General features: G+C 40.8%; 1 protein-coding gene across 4 annotated transcripts in view; it reads right to left on the bottom strand.

Moving 5' to 3' along the window:
- NLGN3 (neuroligin 3) overlaps positions 1-16,717 on the bottom strand; it is a 127,879-nt gene that overhangs the window by 31,890 nt on the left and 79,272 nt on the right. For all 4 annotated transcript variants that reach the window (XM_077284991.1, XM_077284989.1, XM_077284990.1 and 1 more), the window contains exon 2: positions 2,367-2,977. In XM_077284991.1, the coding sequence (XP_077141106.1) occupies positions 2,367-2,805 (439 nt within the window). In that variant the 5' untranslated portion in view covers positions 2,806-2,977. The remainder of the gene's footprint in view (positions 1-2,366; positions 2,978-16,717) is intronic.

The following is a 16,717-nucleotide window of genomic DNA, read 5'->3' on the forward strand; positions in this document are numbered from 1 at the left end:
TATACTTGGTCATGGAGAGTAATTATGAATGAAAGCAATAGGGCACCATCTATTCCGCAGGCTTAAAAAAAAAAGAACATTAAAAGTGATACTTCCTCTTAAAACTGATGTAAAATACACTCAAGCATTTATGATGGTAGTAAAAAAAAGTAATGATAACGTCATTATATACATGATGAAAGTAATTCAAACAAGTTAGATGGAAGGTCAATGGGACGAAGATTGAAAGAAAGAAATTAGGAAATGTCAAAAGAACAAAAAATACTGTATGACAGTCTGGTATTGAAACCATCACTACTATTTCATGATGAGAAAACACATATTTCATCAGCGACAATATCAAGTAAATGATTAGCAGAATGGACACTGGAATTCCTGCAGTAAAAAAGCAATGACGCCTTCAGAGTTTATCTTTCCATATTAGAATCTTATCTTTTATAGACAACAGGTGTGTCCAGCCAATAGTGAGGGTAAAAAGGAACTTTTAATAGGCACAAGTAAAAATAATCCAAACCTATGGTGTCCAGCACTGTATACACACTGGCTCAGAGCCTAGAAATGATCAACGCGTTTCGACTTTTGTAGAAGTCAATAGTGGCTTCAGCGGTCACTTTCACAGTGAATATCCTTATCAGGCCAAACACCACAATTTCCAAGAAATTAGAACATATTGGCTGTAAAGCTGAAAAATGAATTCACATATTTGTCCAATACTCGTTTAAGTTTGAAGTGGATATTATACTGTATGTCAAAAATAAGGGTCACTTAACTATTCCAGCAGCCCTGGGTTCCACTGCTCCATTGGCCTCCACGGTAAAATCATCACGTCCATAAGTTACCTGACTGTAGAGGCTACTGATTGGCTGCAGCAGTCTGGTGAATGATAAATAGGATGTCCCTTCTGGTCCCAGCAAAGGCCATTAGAGGGAATCAGAAGAACCATTAGAGGGAACGTGAAGAAGACGTGGTGTGCACGCACCCAAATTAGGGGACAAAAACTGGTGCTTTAAACAATATCTGGGAAGCTAAGCAAAGGCACTACATGTTGGAAAACCATGAAAAGAATGATAGAATGTAAAAACCATCTCAAAATGAAACGCAAAGAAAAAAACAACAAAAATGTCAAATTAAGTGTTGTAAAATGAATTAACAATGCAGAAATCCAGGACCCGAAATGTAAAATTAATGATGGCCACCACGTTGTTTCACAATTTTATAAGGAAATCTATTAAGATGCAGTCCTGTTTTAATCTTCTGCCAAGAAGCTGAATCGATCATGGAAGTCAATCCTGACTGAAATCAGCTACTACACATGTATACGTGGTTTATGTTTTCTGACCCTAATATTATGGGGTAAATCAGTCCTTTAAAAAAAAAATAAAGTATACCATTATAAATGTGAATACAAGTGGATGCTAAACACAGACTGGTAGCAATTTTCTCCAGGAGCTCGTAGGGATGATGACATGCTGATGACTGAAAGGAGCTACCGTGATGATGAGCGGTTAATCTGCAGCGAAAATGAAGAGTCACTGAAATGCAAGAACTCAACAGAATGACTAATAGCGGAGGCTGATGATATACCTTTGGGCCACATTGGGTACAGTACGGGAGACTGTCAAATATGGAAATGTCGAGGAGCTGGAATCAGCACAACATAATTAAAATATGAGAACCAGGAGCAAACGCAAAAAAAAGCTGGATGACAGGTTTAAGGTTCTGTTCACACTAATCGCATGGCTTCCAACATTTCTTGTGAATACTTCTTGACAGATCTAAACAAGAAGCCATTAAATATAATGGTAAAAAAAGGAAAGGTTTACGTTTTTCTGCTTTACAGCTTATACCAGTGGATCAGGCAATGCTACAAATACAAGGAGAGGACTGCTAGTGTGAAAAGAGCCTATCATCTTCATAAAAAATACTTGCACTGGAGAATGGAAATGTAGCAATAAGAAGATGAAATTTTACACGTGAAAGAAAGTTACAAAAATTGTGATAAAGGAATTGTTACAGTGTTGTAATTGGAAATGTTGAGCGATGAACTCGTACGGTCATGTAAAAAAAAATAAAAAGACATGTAGGAAGCAGACGGGGAAAATACCCTCTCCCGATAAAAGGGCACAGGTTAAAGAATATAAGAAGTAATCCGATCTGAGGAGGATTTAAAATAAATACTGACTGGATGATGGGAGAAGAGACAGTGCTGAAGGCATGATTAGCAGACAGCACTGGTTGCTGACACACGCATGCAGCAGGCACGCTCCCCCCTCCATGCTGTGCACATAACACTGGAGGGACTACACGCAGACCAGCTTGGATCCCAGGTTTGGCGAGGGGATCTTACCGCGCCCCTCATTACTCACCATCCTCTGTAGGAACATATATGTTCAGATATAAGCAATCCTCGCTTTGTTCTTGGAGGTATCCGGTCACAGTGTCCAGGTTTGAGGTGAACCAGATTGGCATCATGATGTCTGGCACTGCATTCTGTATGTTCTGTGGGCACACGGGTGAGAAGTGTGTGGCGTTTCGGATTCCAGACCAAGAAGGGGGAGGCTCTGGGGGGAGGAAACGTTTCTCTCCCACAGGCGGTGCGGCATAAGGCACCCCCAAGTACTGATCCACAGGGCCTAATATATCGGTGGGCAGAGCCACTCGCATGCCACGCAGCTTGCCGTAGTGTGTGTTCACAGTCTGCGAATATACCTGTGCATGAGAGGTGAGTACACGAGCAGTCACACTCAGAACCCACAGGGCCAGGCTCAGCTTCCCAGGGGCCACACCAAGCCCAACCACACGCATGGTATGAACAGTACAGTCCTAGCATCCAGAATGTAAGCACCACCAGGGTAAGGGGGTTAGAGAAATTCAAGGTCCCCCAAACAGGACACGTCAGTCACATCCTGTATCCCAAAGTGTAAGGCCACAACAGACAAGTAGCGACACAGACGGCAGGAGCCAGCATCCACGAGACCTGCAGACAAAAGAGATATTGTCAGTAACACAAAAATAAAAATGGCCACAATAACCTCAAACGCTACCAAACTCGCACTACTAATGCTTTCGACAAACATATGAGGGTTCACAAACTCCCAGAATTACAAGATTTCTACTTTATGCTTTCTCAATGTATCCAAAAGCACTTTTAGCTCTTCAAGCCCATCGCCCAGATATATATTCTGGCATATGGACAAATTCTGACCAGGTCTAACCATCGGTTCACAATTTCTAAAATCCAACAATCACAAATTGGCTCATGGATATAAAAGAAATCCTTGATCACCCTTTACGGGTTCTGGTGATTTGGTATTAGCCCTGTTATTAAGTCATACAGAAGTTAAGTTGTGTCCATTTAATAATGTATTATTTATTTTACTCATATAGTGCCATTAATTCCACAGCTCATACATTATCAATGTTCTCATTGGGGATCTAAATTCCCTATCAGCATGTATTTGTAGGAAGCCCACACAAACTGTATGGAGATGTTGCGTTTGGTGGGATTCAGCCAATGAAGGCATATTAATGAATATAAATGTCATAAAGGGATTCTGATGGGAAAGACACTACATTGATACAAGTAGATGCCATTTAAACGTTATATTTTTGTTCTGGCGCCATCCAGTTGCCAAGATAACATATAGGCTGCAGGAGCTCCTACGATCAGTTTTAGGTTAATATGCTATAGGACTCTATCGAATCTCCCTATGTCTTTAAGCACATGCTTAGTCAGAATTCCAAAAGATCTGAGGCATCAGAGATAAGATATGAAAACAACATAACTTTTATTCCATCCTTAAGCTATAGCTGTATTTTTATTATTGTATTTTTTGAAAAAGGAAAAAATATTTCTGAAACATTGACTTGCCTACCTTGCTCTTTTATCTTTCTTATGTGCTTTTAAGAGTGGAATAATAGTTATCTTTATTTCATACAAGTTATCTCTGATCTTTTGGAATTTTTATGTATTTTTCTCACTCATATAGCACCATCATATTCCATGGTGCAGTACAGACATTATCATCACTGTCCCCAATGGGGCTCAAAACCTGAATTCCCGATCAGCATGGCAACTTTTCTGTTTATCCCAGGGGTGGGCAATTAATTTTGCCATGGAGCCGCATGAGAAATTGGGATGGTTTTAGAGGGCTGGACTAATATAATTACCATATTTTTCGGACTATAAGATGCACCGGACCATAAGGCTCACCCCAAATTTGGGGTGAAAATTGCAGAAAAAACGATTTTTTATAAGATGGGGGTCCGTCTTATTGTCCGAATTTACAGTATCTTACCTGAAGGCTGGCGGTGGCAGAGCAGGGTCACAGGAGGCATGGTGTCGGCAGAGGTGGGGTGATGCGGTGTGGCGTGCACCTGAGCAGGGTCCCTTCCTGCTTAGGTGGGCGACGCCACGGCCTGGTGTCCATGGGGGGTTGCAGCAGTGGTGTGGCGACGGCAGAGGTGCGGCATGGCGTGCGCAGGGTTCCTTCAACTGGTGAGGTGACGCAGTGGCCCGGAATGCAATGTGAGCAGCAGAGCCAGGTTGAATATCGGTGGCGGCGGCCATCTTCCCGAGGCCGCGCGTGCACAGATGGAGTGCTCTGCTTCACGGGGCTTCAGGAAAATGGCCGCGGGAGGCCGCGCATGCGCAGATGGAGATCGCGGTGGCCATTTTCCTGAAGCCGAGATCTAAATCTGCAAACTCGGCTTCAGGAAAATGGCAGCCGCGATCTCCATCTGCGCACGTGTGGCCTCCCACGGCCATTTTCCTGAAGCCCCGTGAAGCAGAGCACTCCATCTGCGCACGCGCGGCCTCGGGAAGATGGCCGCCGCCGCCTATGTTCAACCCGGCTCTGCTGCTCACATTGCACATGACGTACAGGGCCGATGAATATGAGCTCAGGGCCTTCACTCCAGCCGCCAGCGGTCCTCCTCAGAAGCGTCTGGCGGCTGGCCGAGCGGTGCCGGGGGCGGCTGTCAGAAGTGACAGCTAGCTGGTGGGCCGTTTAAGAAAATCCCACCATACTTGGATGTCATCCAGGTACAGTCTGATGTTTTCCATAGAATCCGAATATCGGATCAAACTCGGGGCATGTAGCGATATCTTGTTGGATCGCACTCGGACCAATAATACGGCCGTCAGCATGAGCTTTTATATACAGATATCTAAACTATGTTACTCATATCACCAGCTCTAAATGTAACACAAAGCCTACATTATTATGGCCGGTTCACATGAGCACATAAGATAGACGAGTGTTATACGATATTTTATTGGACAGCACTCGGACTGATGTTATACTATAGGGCAGTACAGATCTGCAATTTTTCTACAAACCGAAAAAGCATGCTGCATATTGTTCCAGAATTTCAATTACGCGCACCCATTCAAGTCTATGGGTGCGTGTGAAACACTGAACTGCACTCGGACGTCATCCAAGTGCAGTCTGACATCCACAGACTCAAACAATGGAGAAGATGGAGAATTTCAGTTCTCTGTCTTCTCCGTACCTGTGATACGATTCGCCCATGTGAGAGAATCAGAGCACACTAAGATGATATTCGGCTCAAAGTCTCACAGCCAAACTCTCTTGCATGAGACAATCATTGCTCGTGGGACCACAGCCTCAAACTAATTGGTTTTTCTCAAAAATAAATCTTGTAAAACAAAATAAATTCTTCACTCCGTAGAAAACCATGTGTAGCAATCTCTTGAACACTACAATATTGCATAAAAAATACAATATAAAGTTCTATAACAAAAAACAACATAGGATTTGGCGAGTTTTGAAACACTTTTAAATGGTTAAATGCTAATGCACATTGGGACTTGGCGCTATAGTTAATAAGAGCTTTGGATATCAGGAAAATAATAATAATTAAAAACAATTACATTTACATATTTGGGTTAGGTATTTGGGGATTTTTCCCTTCATGGACAAGGAATATTTTTTTATGATTACTATTTATTTCAGACAGATAAAATGGTCAAATATAGACAAACTCTGTGTTTCCTATTAGAAATGTATAAATAAATTGACAGAAGGGTGTTACCTGGGGGGTGACATCGTCTAATCACTGTCAGTCCGGGCAGTGACAACTCTTTGACAAGGGAAATAGTAATGGCCACTCATCAATTTATCTATAGTATCAGATAAATGACGTATTAAAGATAGAAGATTGCTATCTTATGGGGGGATACAAATATTTACTAAAACAATGTGTCCTAATTGGGAAAATTATTTTGGCCATTTTAAGTATTCTTTGCTCTGAAAATCTTGACTGACATTAGAAAACCTTTGGACTTTCCCCGCTTATAACATCTATCTATAAAATTTGCAGAGCTTTGCTCATTTGTATCATTTACTATTACTACTTCTGAAATAAATGTTGTTTGTTTGATTGCAATATCAATTACTATTAAAAAATACTAGCTTTGCTCATTTTTAGTTTATAATATAATTACTAAAAATGCCATCCATTGCTCACTCGTGCCTTACATTACTCACCTTATGTCCGTCCTGCTGCCCTGTCTACATGAATAACTAAAGGGCATTGGCTGTATCTGTATAATAATACATGCCGCTGCTTACGCTATTGTGTATCGTCGCTGACTGTTCTCTGCCTCTTCTAAGACATTCTTGTTTCTCCCCTCTGCACCTTCTCTTTAATAAATGTAAATTATACAACATTCAAGGTGTTTACTGACATCATGATAATCTTGTCCTGGTCATGTTCTATATAATCTGCCATTTCCCAGTGGATTTCTGGGTTTTGCCATTGAAGAAACTCCGCTTTTGAACAATTTACAATGCTCCGCTGTTAGTAAACGTTTGATGGGCATTGGAAATAGTATCTGTCTTGCACAGATCTCGAGCCGCATTAGAAGTTAGAGTAGTTACTATCCTAATCGGCTTAATGTGTTGTCGCTTACACCTTTCTGGCATAAATATCATGCATCTAATGCCAGGGATGTGGAGCCGGTAAGCCAAACCTCCGACTCCTCAATTTCCTTGACTTTCAACTCCGACGCCATGACTCCCAACTCCACAGCGCTGGTCACTTCTGAGTATGTACAAAAAGTGCAGCACAGATTTATCTCACCTCCGACCCCACAGCACTGGTCACTACTGAGCATGTACATAAAGTGCAGCACAGATTCATCTAATCTCCGACCCCACAGCACTGGTCATTACTAAGCATGTACATAAAGTGCAGCACAGATTCATCTCACCTCCGACCTCACAGCACTGGTCACTACTGAGCATGGGCATAAAGTGCAGCACAGACTAATCTCATCTACGACTCCACAGGACTGGTCACTACTGAGCATGTACATAAAGTGCACCACATATTCATCTAATCTCCGACCCCACAGCACTGGTCACTACTGAGCATGTACATAAAGTGCAGCACAGATTCATCTCACCTCCGACCCCACACCACTGGTCACTACTGAGCATGGGCATAAAGTGCAGCACAGATTCATCTCATCTCCGACCCCACACCACTGGTCACTACTGAGCATGTACATAAAGTGCAGCACATATTCATCTAATCTCCGACCCCACAGCACTGGTCACTACTGAGCATGTACATAAAGTGCAGCACATATTCATCTCACCTCCGACCCCACAGCACTGGTCACTACTGAGCATGTACATAAAGTGCAGCACAGATTCATCTCACCTCCGACCTCCCAGCACTGGTCACTACTGAGCATGGGCATGAAGTGCAGCAGATTCATCTCACCTCCGACCCCACACCACTGGTCACTACTGAGCATGGGCATAAAGTGCAGCACAGATTCATCTAATCTCCGACCCCACAGCACTGGTCACTACTGAGCATGTACATAAAGTGCAGCACATATTCATCTCACCTCTAACCCCACAGCACTGGTCACTACTGAGCATGTACATAAAGTGCAGCAGATTCATCTCACCTCCAACCTCACGGCACTGGTCACTACTGAGCATGGGCATAAAGTGCAGCACAGACTCATCTCATCTACGACTCCACAGCACTGGTCACTACTAAGCATGTAGATAAAGTGCAGCACAGATTCATCTCACCTCCGACCCCACAGCACTGGTCACTACTGAGTATGTACATAAAGTGTAGCACAGATTCATCTCACCTCCGACCCTACAGCACTGGTCACTACTGACATGTACATAAAGTGCGGCACAGATTCATCTCATCTACGACTCCACAGCACTGGTCACTAAGCATGTAGATAAAGTGCAGCACAGATTCATCTCACCTCTGACCTCACAGCACTGGTCACTACTGAGCATGGGCATAAAGTACAGCACAGACTCATCTCATCTACGACTCCACAGCACTGGTCACTACTGAGCATGTACATAAAGTGCAGCACAGATTCATCTAATCTCTGACTCCACAGCACTGGTCACTACTGAGCATGTACATAAAGTGTAGCACAGATTCATCTCACCTCTGACCCTACAGCACTGGTCAATACTGACATGTACATAAAGTGCAGCACAGATTCATCTCAACTAAAAGCCGAGATCCTTAGATCAGGAACAGGACAGACCTTTAGAGGACATTTCATAACTTTTCCAAATTCTTATGAAAACATTTACAGCCCATACTGCATTGTACTACTGTACCCAAATACATATTTTAGGAGTCGGAGTTGGTCCATTTTATACCAACTCTGACACCAAAATGGACACAGCCCTGTCTAAAGCTTTGCCCAGTTTATTTGTGCCCAGTTTTGCTTTTTAGAAAATGTCTAAATGATAGAAATATGATTACATTTGTAAAATGCAAATAAGGTTGCAAAGGAGAAAAAAAAACGCACCTCTACTCTATACAGAACTTGGCAAAAAGTGACATACTTTCAGACAGTGCGTGTCAATAGCAGTTATGTATTTTGTAACAAAATGACCATAGTTGACAAATGCATTACTGAAGTTATTGCCACACATGACAATAAGCGAACCAAGCTTTTACCAGTTAATATTAATTTACAAAGAGTGGGCACATGATAAGAGTACTAGCTATGTGTATAAAGAAAGAAATGATACACTAATTAGGGCGCACTTCACAAAAAATATATATTATCTATATAAATGTGTGTGTAAATAATTTAACAATAATTACAAAAGTATAATCAAAACTCCTGATAATAGCTCAAGATATTTAAAAATGTTTACAAAAATAAAATAGCTAAAAATATTTAAAAACGTGTACAAAAAAAGGTCTGGAATAATGATCAAAAACGAAGAACAAGAAATGATTATGATCAAAAATGCATAATAAGCTCACCAATGGAAAAATAGAATCTCAGTTGCACGAATACCATGAGCACAAGAGTACAAGTGCCATATCTACTATATAATTGTCTAAGGGTCACTTCGGTCTGTCCTTCTGTCTTTCTGTCTGTTTGTCACAGATATTCATTGGTCGCGGCCTCTGTCTGTCATGGAAATCCAAGTCACTGATTGGTCACGGAAAAACGGCCACAACCAATCAGTGACGGGCACAGTCCGGCGGCAAAATGGCCGCTCCTTACTCCGCGCAGTCAGTGCCCACTCCATAATCCCCTCCAGTCACACAGGGTTAATGGCAGCGGTAAAGGACCGCGTTATGCCGCGGTGTAAAGCACTCCGTTACCGCTGCTATTAACCCTGTGTGACCAACTTTTTACTATTGATGCTGCCTATGCGGCATCAATAGTTAAAAGATCTAATGTTAAAAATAATAAAAAAAATAAAAAATCGTTATATACTCACCGTCCGTCGGCCCCTCAGATCCATAACCGGCCTTTCCCGCTCCTCGCGACGCCCCGGTGACCGCTCCATGCATTGCGGTCTCGCGAGATGATGACGTAGCAGTCTCGCGAGACCACTACATCATCATCTTGCGAGACCGCAATGCACTCTTGGGACCGGAGCGCGAGAGGAGCGTCGGTAACTGCTTCGCCTGGATCCGGGGCCAACGGAAGGTGAGTATATAACTACTTTTTATTTTAATTCTTTTTTAAACAGGGATATGATGCCCACATTGCTACATACTACGTGAGCTGTGCTATATACTACGTGGGCTGTGCAATATACTACGTGGGCTGTGCAATATACTACGTGGACTGTGCAATATAATACGTGGGCTGTGCAATGTACTACGTGGGCTGTGCAATGTACTACGTGGGCTGTGCAATGTACTACGTGGGCTGTGCTATATACTGCGTGGGCTGTGCTATATACTACGTGGGCTGTGCAATATAATACATGGCCTGTGCAATATAATACGTGGGCTGTGCAATATACTACGTGGGCTGTGCAATATACTACGTGGGCTGTGCAATGTACTACGTGGGCTGTCCAATGTACTACGTGGGCTGTGCTACATACTACGTGGCTGTGCAATATACTACATGGGCTGTGCTATACACTACGTAGCCTGTGTTATACACTACGTGGCCTGTGTTATACACTACGTGGCCTGTCTTATACACTACATGGACTGTGTTATACGCTACGTGGGCTGTTATATACTGCGTGCGTGGGCTGTTATATACTACGTGAGCTGTTATATGCTACATGGGCTGTTATAAACTACGTGGCTGTGTTATATGCTATGTGGGCTGTTATACACTCCGTGGGCTGTGCTATATACTACGTGGCTGTGCTATATACTCCGTGGGCTGTGTTATATACTACGTGGCTGTGCTATACAGTATACTCCGTGGGCTGTGCTATATACTCCATGGGCTGTGCTATATACTACGTGACTGTGCTATATACTACGTGGCTGTGCTATATACTACGTGACTGTGCTATATACTACGTGGCTGTGCTATTTACTACGTGGGCTGTTATATACTACATGGCCGGCCGCGAACAATCAGCGACAGGTGCAATCCTGTGTATTCAATGTATTATTCTAAAATCTTCATAAATAAACTACATATATATTCTAGAATACCCGATGCGTTAGAATCGGGCTACCATCTAGTAAAGGGCATATTCCAAATCAATACATAACCATGTTAACAACAAACCAGACTAATCGTAAAAAATGTCATAACCAAAAAATCCATGATTAAAAAGGATGACATTTTTAAGATAATGAGAACAATGAACAAGGCAGGCAATAAGGGTACTAAGAAGCAACTACAGTGTACACCATAGGCTGTCGTGTAGAGAAATACACATGGGGATCCTTAGCAAGGACCCTTATTGCCTACCTTGGTCATTATTCTCTTACAAATGTCCCTTTTAAGCAAGGGTTGTATTAGTTTATCACATTATTTAGGATTTAGCCTTGCTTGTTGTTTACATGTTTATTTATTGATTTGGACTATGCACTTTATATAAGTATATGGCATTTACACTTTTATAGCTTTTTTTTCCTCTTTTTACATAATGGATTTTACCAGCTAATATAATATACTTTTGATACATGTAACCCATCGTGTTTTCGTCTGCATTTACATCTATGACTATATTGAAAATTTCAATTTTGCACGATCAAAGAGCAGTATGTGGGAGCTCTGATGTCAGCACTATGGATTTATTCATATGAGCTTGCGTACAAGAAAACAAGAACAGAACATTCTTCATCAGTGCACTGGATCCAATTTTCATACATTTTTAAATGTTGTGTCTGGTTCTACCATAAGTGTTGGATAAGTGTAACCTCCCCACACCCCCCCAAAAAATCCAAACTTTTATCCATAAAATGTTCTCCTATTCATAAAAAAAGCAGACAGCACACCAATGCCATCCACGTGCCATCCAAGTGCTATCTTTTTTTTTCACACTTTTGTGTACTACTTTGATCCACACATTGGATAAAAAAAAATTAAAAAAACATCTCTGTTTTGATTTTTTTTGGCAATAGGTTTACAAATAAAGTGACGTGAACATGCCCAAAGACCATAAAGGGTACGTGTTCAATCCATAAAAAAAACACAAATAGAACAAGTAAATGGAACACAAACGTGTGAACTGAGCGTGAGATTTTAGGTTATTTCTGACTGTGGAGTTCTGATAAGTTTATTTTTATGTGCAGTGTGAATTTTGTGAAAGAAGCTATTCATAGGAAAAGAGAATAAGGCATGAAAACACTAGAAATCAGTACAAAAAAATTGTATCTGTAATTCAACATTTTACTAGGCCACGAGAAGCAGGCGAAATCTCCACAGGATGAAGAGTGGTGGTCGCCCGTTGTCAAACAACCAGAGTTAAAGGGGTTATTTACTTAAGCATGGATCTGTAAAATAGTTGTATCGCTTCTTGCTTCCACGGATCACACTGACCGAGCCATAATATTACTCTTATATTTCCTGCTAGGCTCCTGCAGGAAAAACAAAGCATAAATCTAGAAGAAGACAAATCGTGGTTTTGATAATAAGACCACAGTAGAAATTATTGGCCTTATTTTCAAGAGACAGGTTTGGTGTAAAGCCAGCACAGCTCATCATCAATAGAACACAGAAGACGCTGTCGGGCGTGCTGGTCGCTGCATGAGGCTAGGCTGTTTCTTCACTTTGGCACGCACGGAGGCTCAGGTAAGGATGAAAAGGAAGCTGGATAGATACAAATACTAAGATACTTTGGAAAAAAAATAGCCTCTGCCAGACACTGGAAGTAAAAGAGAAAATTAAACTTATGCATACAATCTAAAGTATACAAATATCAAAAGACTGAACGTCACTTCCAAACAGAAAGCAGGTGTGAACAGGTGCTTACTAAGAGTAGCCATCTCCATATACAAACAACAAATAAAGTAGCACTCTGTAGCGCTATAGCATAAAAACATGAAATATATGAAGTCTGAATTGCATTACTGCTTTAGAAAATTGGAAAAATTGAGAATACTTAGCGCATAAAATGGCCAAGTCAGATGTGGCAATAAGAATCGCTTTATTGTGGCTGCCGGGTACGCATGCAAGAATTGGCCAATGGAAATGATTATCGACTGCTGAGTAAAAAAAAAACAGATTGTACACTGACTGCACATGGATGAAGTGAGAAAAAAATCATCCCACTTTTCTGTATGCAATGCTGAACTTTTTTTTAATGTCGTGACCCTAGCCTGTTGTAGTGTGAGTAAAGGATATAAGATCTTCAAAAATAAATAATCTTGTAAGCAGTCCTCCAAGCCTCTCGGGGTGCTGTTTCTTCTCTTATTATTCGCTACATTCCGATGGGAGCGCAATTGGTTGGCTCCAATAATAATCCATCCTGTTTTCTAGGGGTGTGTTGCCTATTTATTAATGATTTAATCAATCTGCCCAGATATTATCAGACTGTGTAAGGACGAATCCTATTAACAGGGGAATGTTAACAATTGTCAATGCATTCCTACATTTCTAAGAGGTATAACTGAGGAACAGCACAATGCAAGGTTCTATAAAAAGATGATCCAGAATAGTTCTCTCATAGAGAATACAGTTAATTACTAAAAAAAATACATGCCAGGAGAGCTGAAGGGTCCTCTAACTGGGAAAATGGTTTTCAGTTATTGAAAGATGGCAATCCGGGCACAGCAACCCAAAAATCCTAGAAAAAAATGGGTGTTGCAGAGCCAAGTGCTGCAGCTCATTGCCGTCATTTCCCTGCTACACTTTGCTCCTTTTTCAAACAAACTTTATTAACATTTTATAAACACTGATGCAAAATACTGACCAAATACTGAATGAGGAAGGCTAAAGGCCCCCCAGGACCCTTACTGTCAAGTGTAGACTCCACAAATCAGAATAGCATTTAGTTGATGCAAATATTATCACCAGAGATCATTAATGAATAATTAAAGTTAGGCAAACAATTACAACTTTTTCTTGTTCATTTTTTTTTTTTCTCAATAAATTTGTTGACTTTCTTGTGATACACTATTGGAGATCAGAAGAGCTCGTTACTTGTGAAAGCTCTCTGACTCCTCTCAGCTGACCTCAGCCTTTGGCATCAACAAATGTTAGTGCCAAATATGCCCCTCTGGTTTTCAGGCTCTCTTTGCCCTTCTGTACTGTCTGCTACATCTGCTTTAGAGGAAACGTGTCAGGTCGCCCATGCCCCCAGAACCACCAGCAGTTATCTGCATATGTAGACACACTGCCTAACATTCCCTGAGTTATTTTACACACAAACAGATCTTTAGAAAAAGTATTTCTAAAGTCATTTTATGATATGTAAATCAGTGCTTTGACTAGTCCAGGGGGTGTTAGTGTCCCTTTAATAGTTCTATTAACAGACAGGACTTTTGCGCTAAATATCATAGATGAGATATAAATGGAAAAAAGCAAAAATGTAAATACCACAATATAATACAACACAACCATAGTAAAGTAAACAAATGCTAAACCAGAAATGTCATCACCGGGTAAAAGGAATCCGCTGGGATATAAATCTCACCTACTTAAGCCTCATCAAATAACAATAATCTTTATTTTTATATAATAATCTTATAATAATAATCTTTAATTTTATATAGCGCTAACATATTCTGCAGCGCTTTACAGTTTGTACACATTATCATCACTGTCCCCGATGGGGCTCACAATCTAGATTCCCTATCAGTACGTGTTTGGAATGTGAATGTGAAATCACAAGTTCACGCCATTAGCCCCTAGGCGTCACAGACAGTTTTGGTCTTTATGACAACTTTTATTTTTACGGTCATACTCTACAAGCCATAACTTCTTCATTTTTGGGGGTAAAACAGTCATATGAGTGCTCAATTATTTGGGTATGATTCCTATGTTAGTGCAATCATTTTGGTGTACATGTAACTTATTTTGTAACTCTTAACTTTTTATTGGGAAAAAAAATTATTTGCTGCTAAGTATAATTGACATGTTATCTTTATTATGCGGGTCAATAAAATCATGAAAATACCAATACTTTATTTCTTATGCTTTTCTACTTTTATGCAAAAAAATTCCTTTGTTTTGTTTACCATATTCTGATACCCATAACTTTTTATTTTTCTGTAGAAAGAAGTATCGGAAGCCTTGTTTTTTTGTGGGCCAAGCTGTAACTTTTATGGGTACAGAGGCCTTTTTTTTAACCATTTTGTAATTCATTTACTGTCAGTAGGCATTAATAAAAAAATAAATATTAGTTTGACTTTATGGGGTTCACCATGGAGTATAATGAGTACAGAACTGCACAGGGGCTTTTTTTTTTTTAGTAACAAGCTGTAATTTTTATTGGCATCATTTTGCTATATATATGAAACCATTTTGATCACTTTAAAACATCAATTTAGGCATATATTTTTTTTTAATGGCTATCAGTGACTGGAATAAATAATACATAATTTTTTTATAAATAAACCATTTTTAATTTAAAAAATGATGTTGTTATATATATTCACACAAAACCCCTTGATGTTCCTTTGTCCACGGTGTCATGTCCCACGACTTGGGAAATCATTCAATGTTTTGCATTGCTTGTGTTCTATCCTTCTTTCTAGGCAGAAGTTTGCTTTTCCCTGTATTTTGTCCCAACTCTCTCACTGTAGTCCTGTGATGTATGTTTGTTCACGCCCTTATTCTCCATTTTGTCATCATCACCATATCTGTATGCATCTTCTACATGTCCTCTGTTGAATATTCCTTTTTACCTGCTACTTTCATCATAATACAAGAGTTTCAGTTAAAGCAACCCTTTTTTCCTGGAGTCTTCTTACATGAGATCGTGGCTGAGTTAAGCTATCTGATAAATCGGTATGAACGTGAGTACAGGTCAATACGGAAGCGCCCAAAAGAAAGGCCTATCCAGGCACCACTGCGTTCTACATACCCATGAGTCAGAATAGTAAAAAGGAATATCCTGCCTTCAGAGACAGTAACTCAAGGTCTGTGCTGAACCTCAGTGGAAAAGAACATTTCCCAGATACACAGTAACCCAGTTCCCAGCCAGACCCCAGCGTGCATAGAAGCACACACTGCAGATAAACAGTGAGAAGTATAACCCTCATCATCCACTCTTCCTGCCTGCAAACAAATCATGTCTGAAGCGAGGTATACAATGTCCCTACCAGACTTACAAACACAGGACAGAGACCTAGATCCCCATCCACCAGCTAGTGAAAGGGGAAAACGTACAGTTAAACCTACATGGAAAGTCATGGAGAATTTAGAGACTGAAAAATGTGTTGTATATAGTGATGTGTCTTCACTGTGGGAGAAAGTGCTGAGTCACATAGACACTGTATCAAGGCCTGCTTCTCACGAGTTACCACTTGAGGGAGCCCTAGAACAATTATGCACAGCATACCAAAGATATATGGAGAAGACTGACCAATACATTATTCTCCTGAAGAAACTGAATTTGCCAGAGACTTTAAAAGAATTGCAAAGTTTCCAGCAGCTTAATTCTGAAAGAGACTACACCGTACGCGACATTAAGACAAAGATAGAGGCTAAAATTGCACGGACACCAGATGCATCATCTCGCTCATCCAAATCGTCTAAGCACTCAAAACGCTCATCTAGGTCAAGTTCATCAAAATATTCCACTCTCAGCCAGCAGCTTATAAGGGCACGTGCTAAGGCAGAAACGTCTAAGATACAAGCAACCTTTGCGCAAAGGAGAGCAGATATGGATGCAGCCACAGCACAAAAGAGAGCAGAAATAGAAGCAGCCAGAGCAGAAATGGATGCGGATGCAGCACGCAAGGAAGCTCTGGAGAAGGAATGTGAGCACGCAACAGCCATGGCGGAGTTATGGAT

Source organism: Ranitomeya variabilis, chromosome 2, assembly GCF_051348905.1.
Source record: "Ranitomeya variabilis isolate aRanVar5 chromosome 2, aRanVar5.hap1, whole genome shotgun sequence".
Classification (NCBI taxonomy): domain Eukaryota; kingdom Metazoa; phylum Chordata; class Amphibia; order Anura; family Dendrobatidae; genus Ranitomeya; species Ranitomeya variabilis.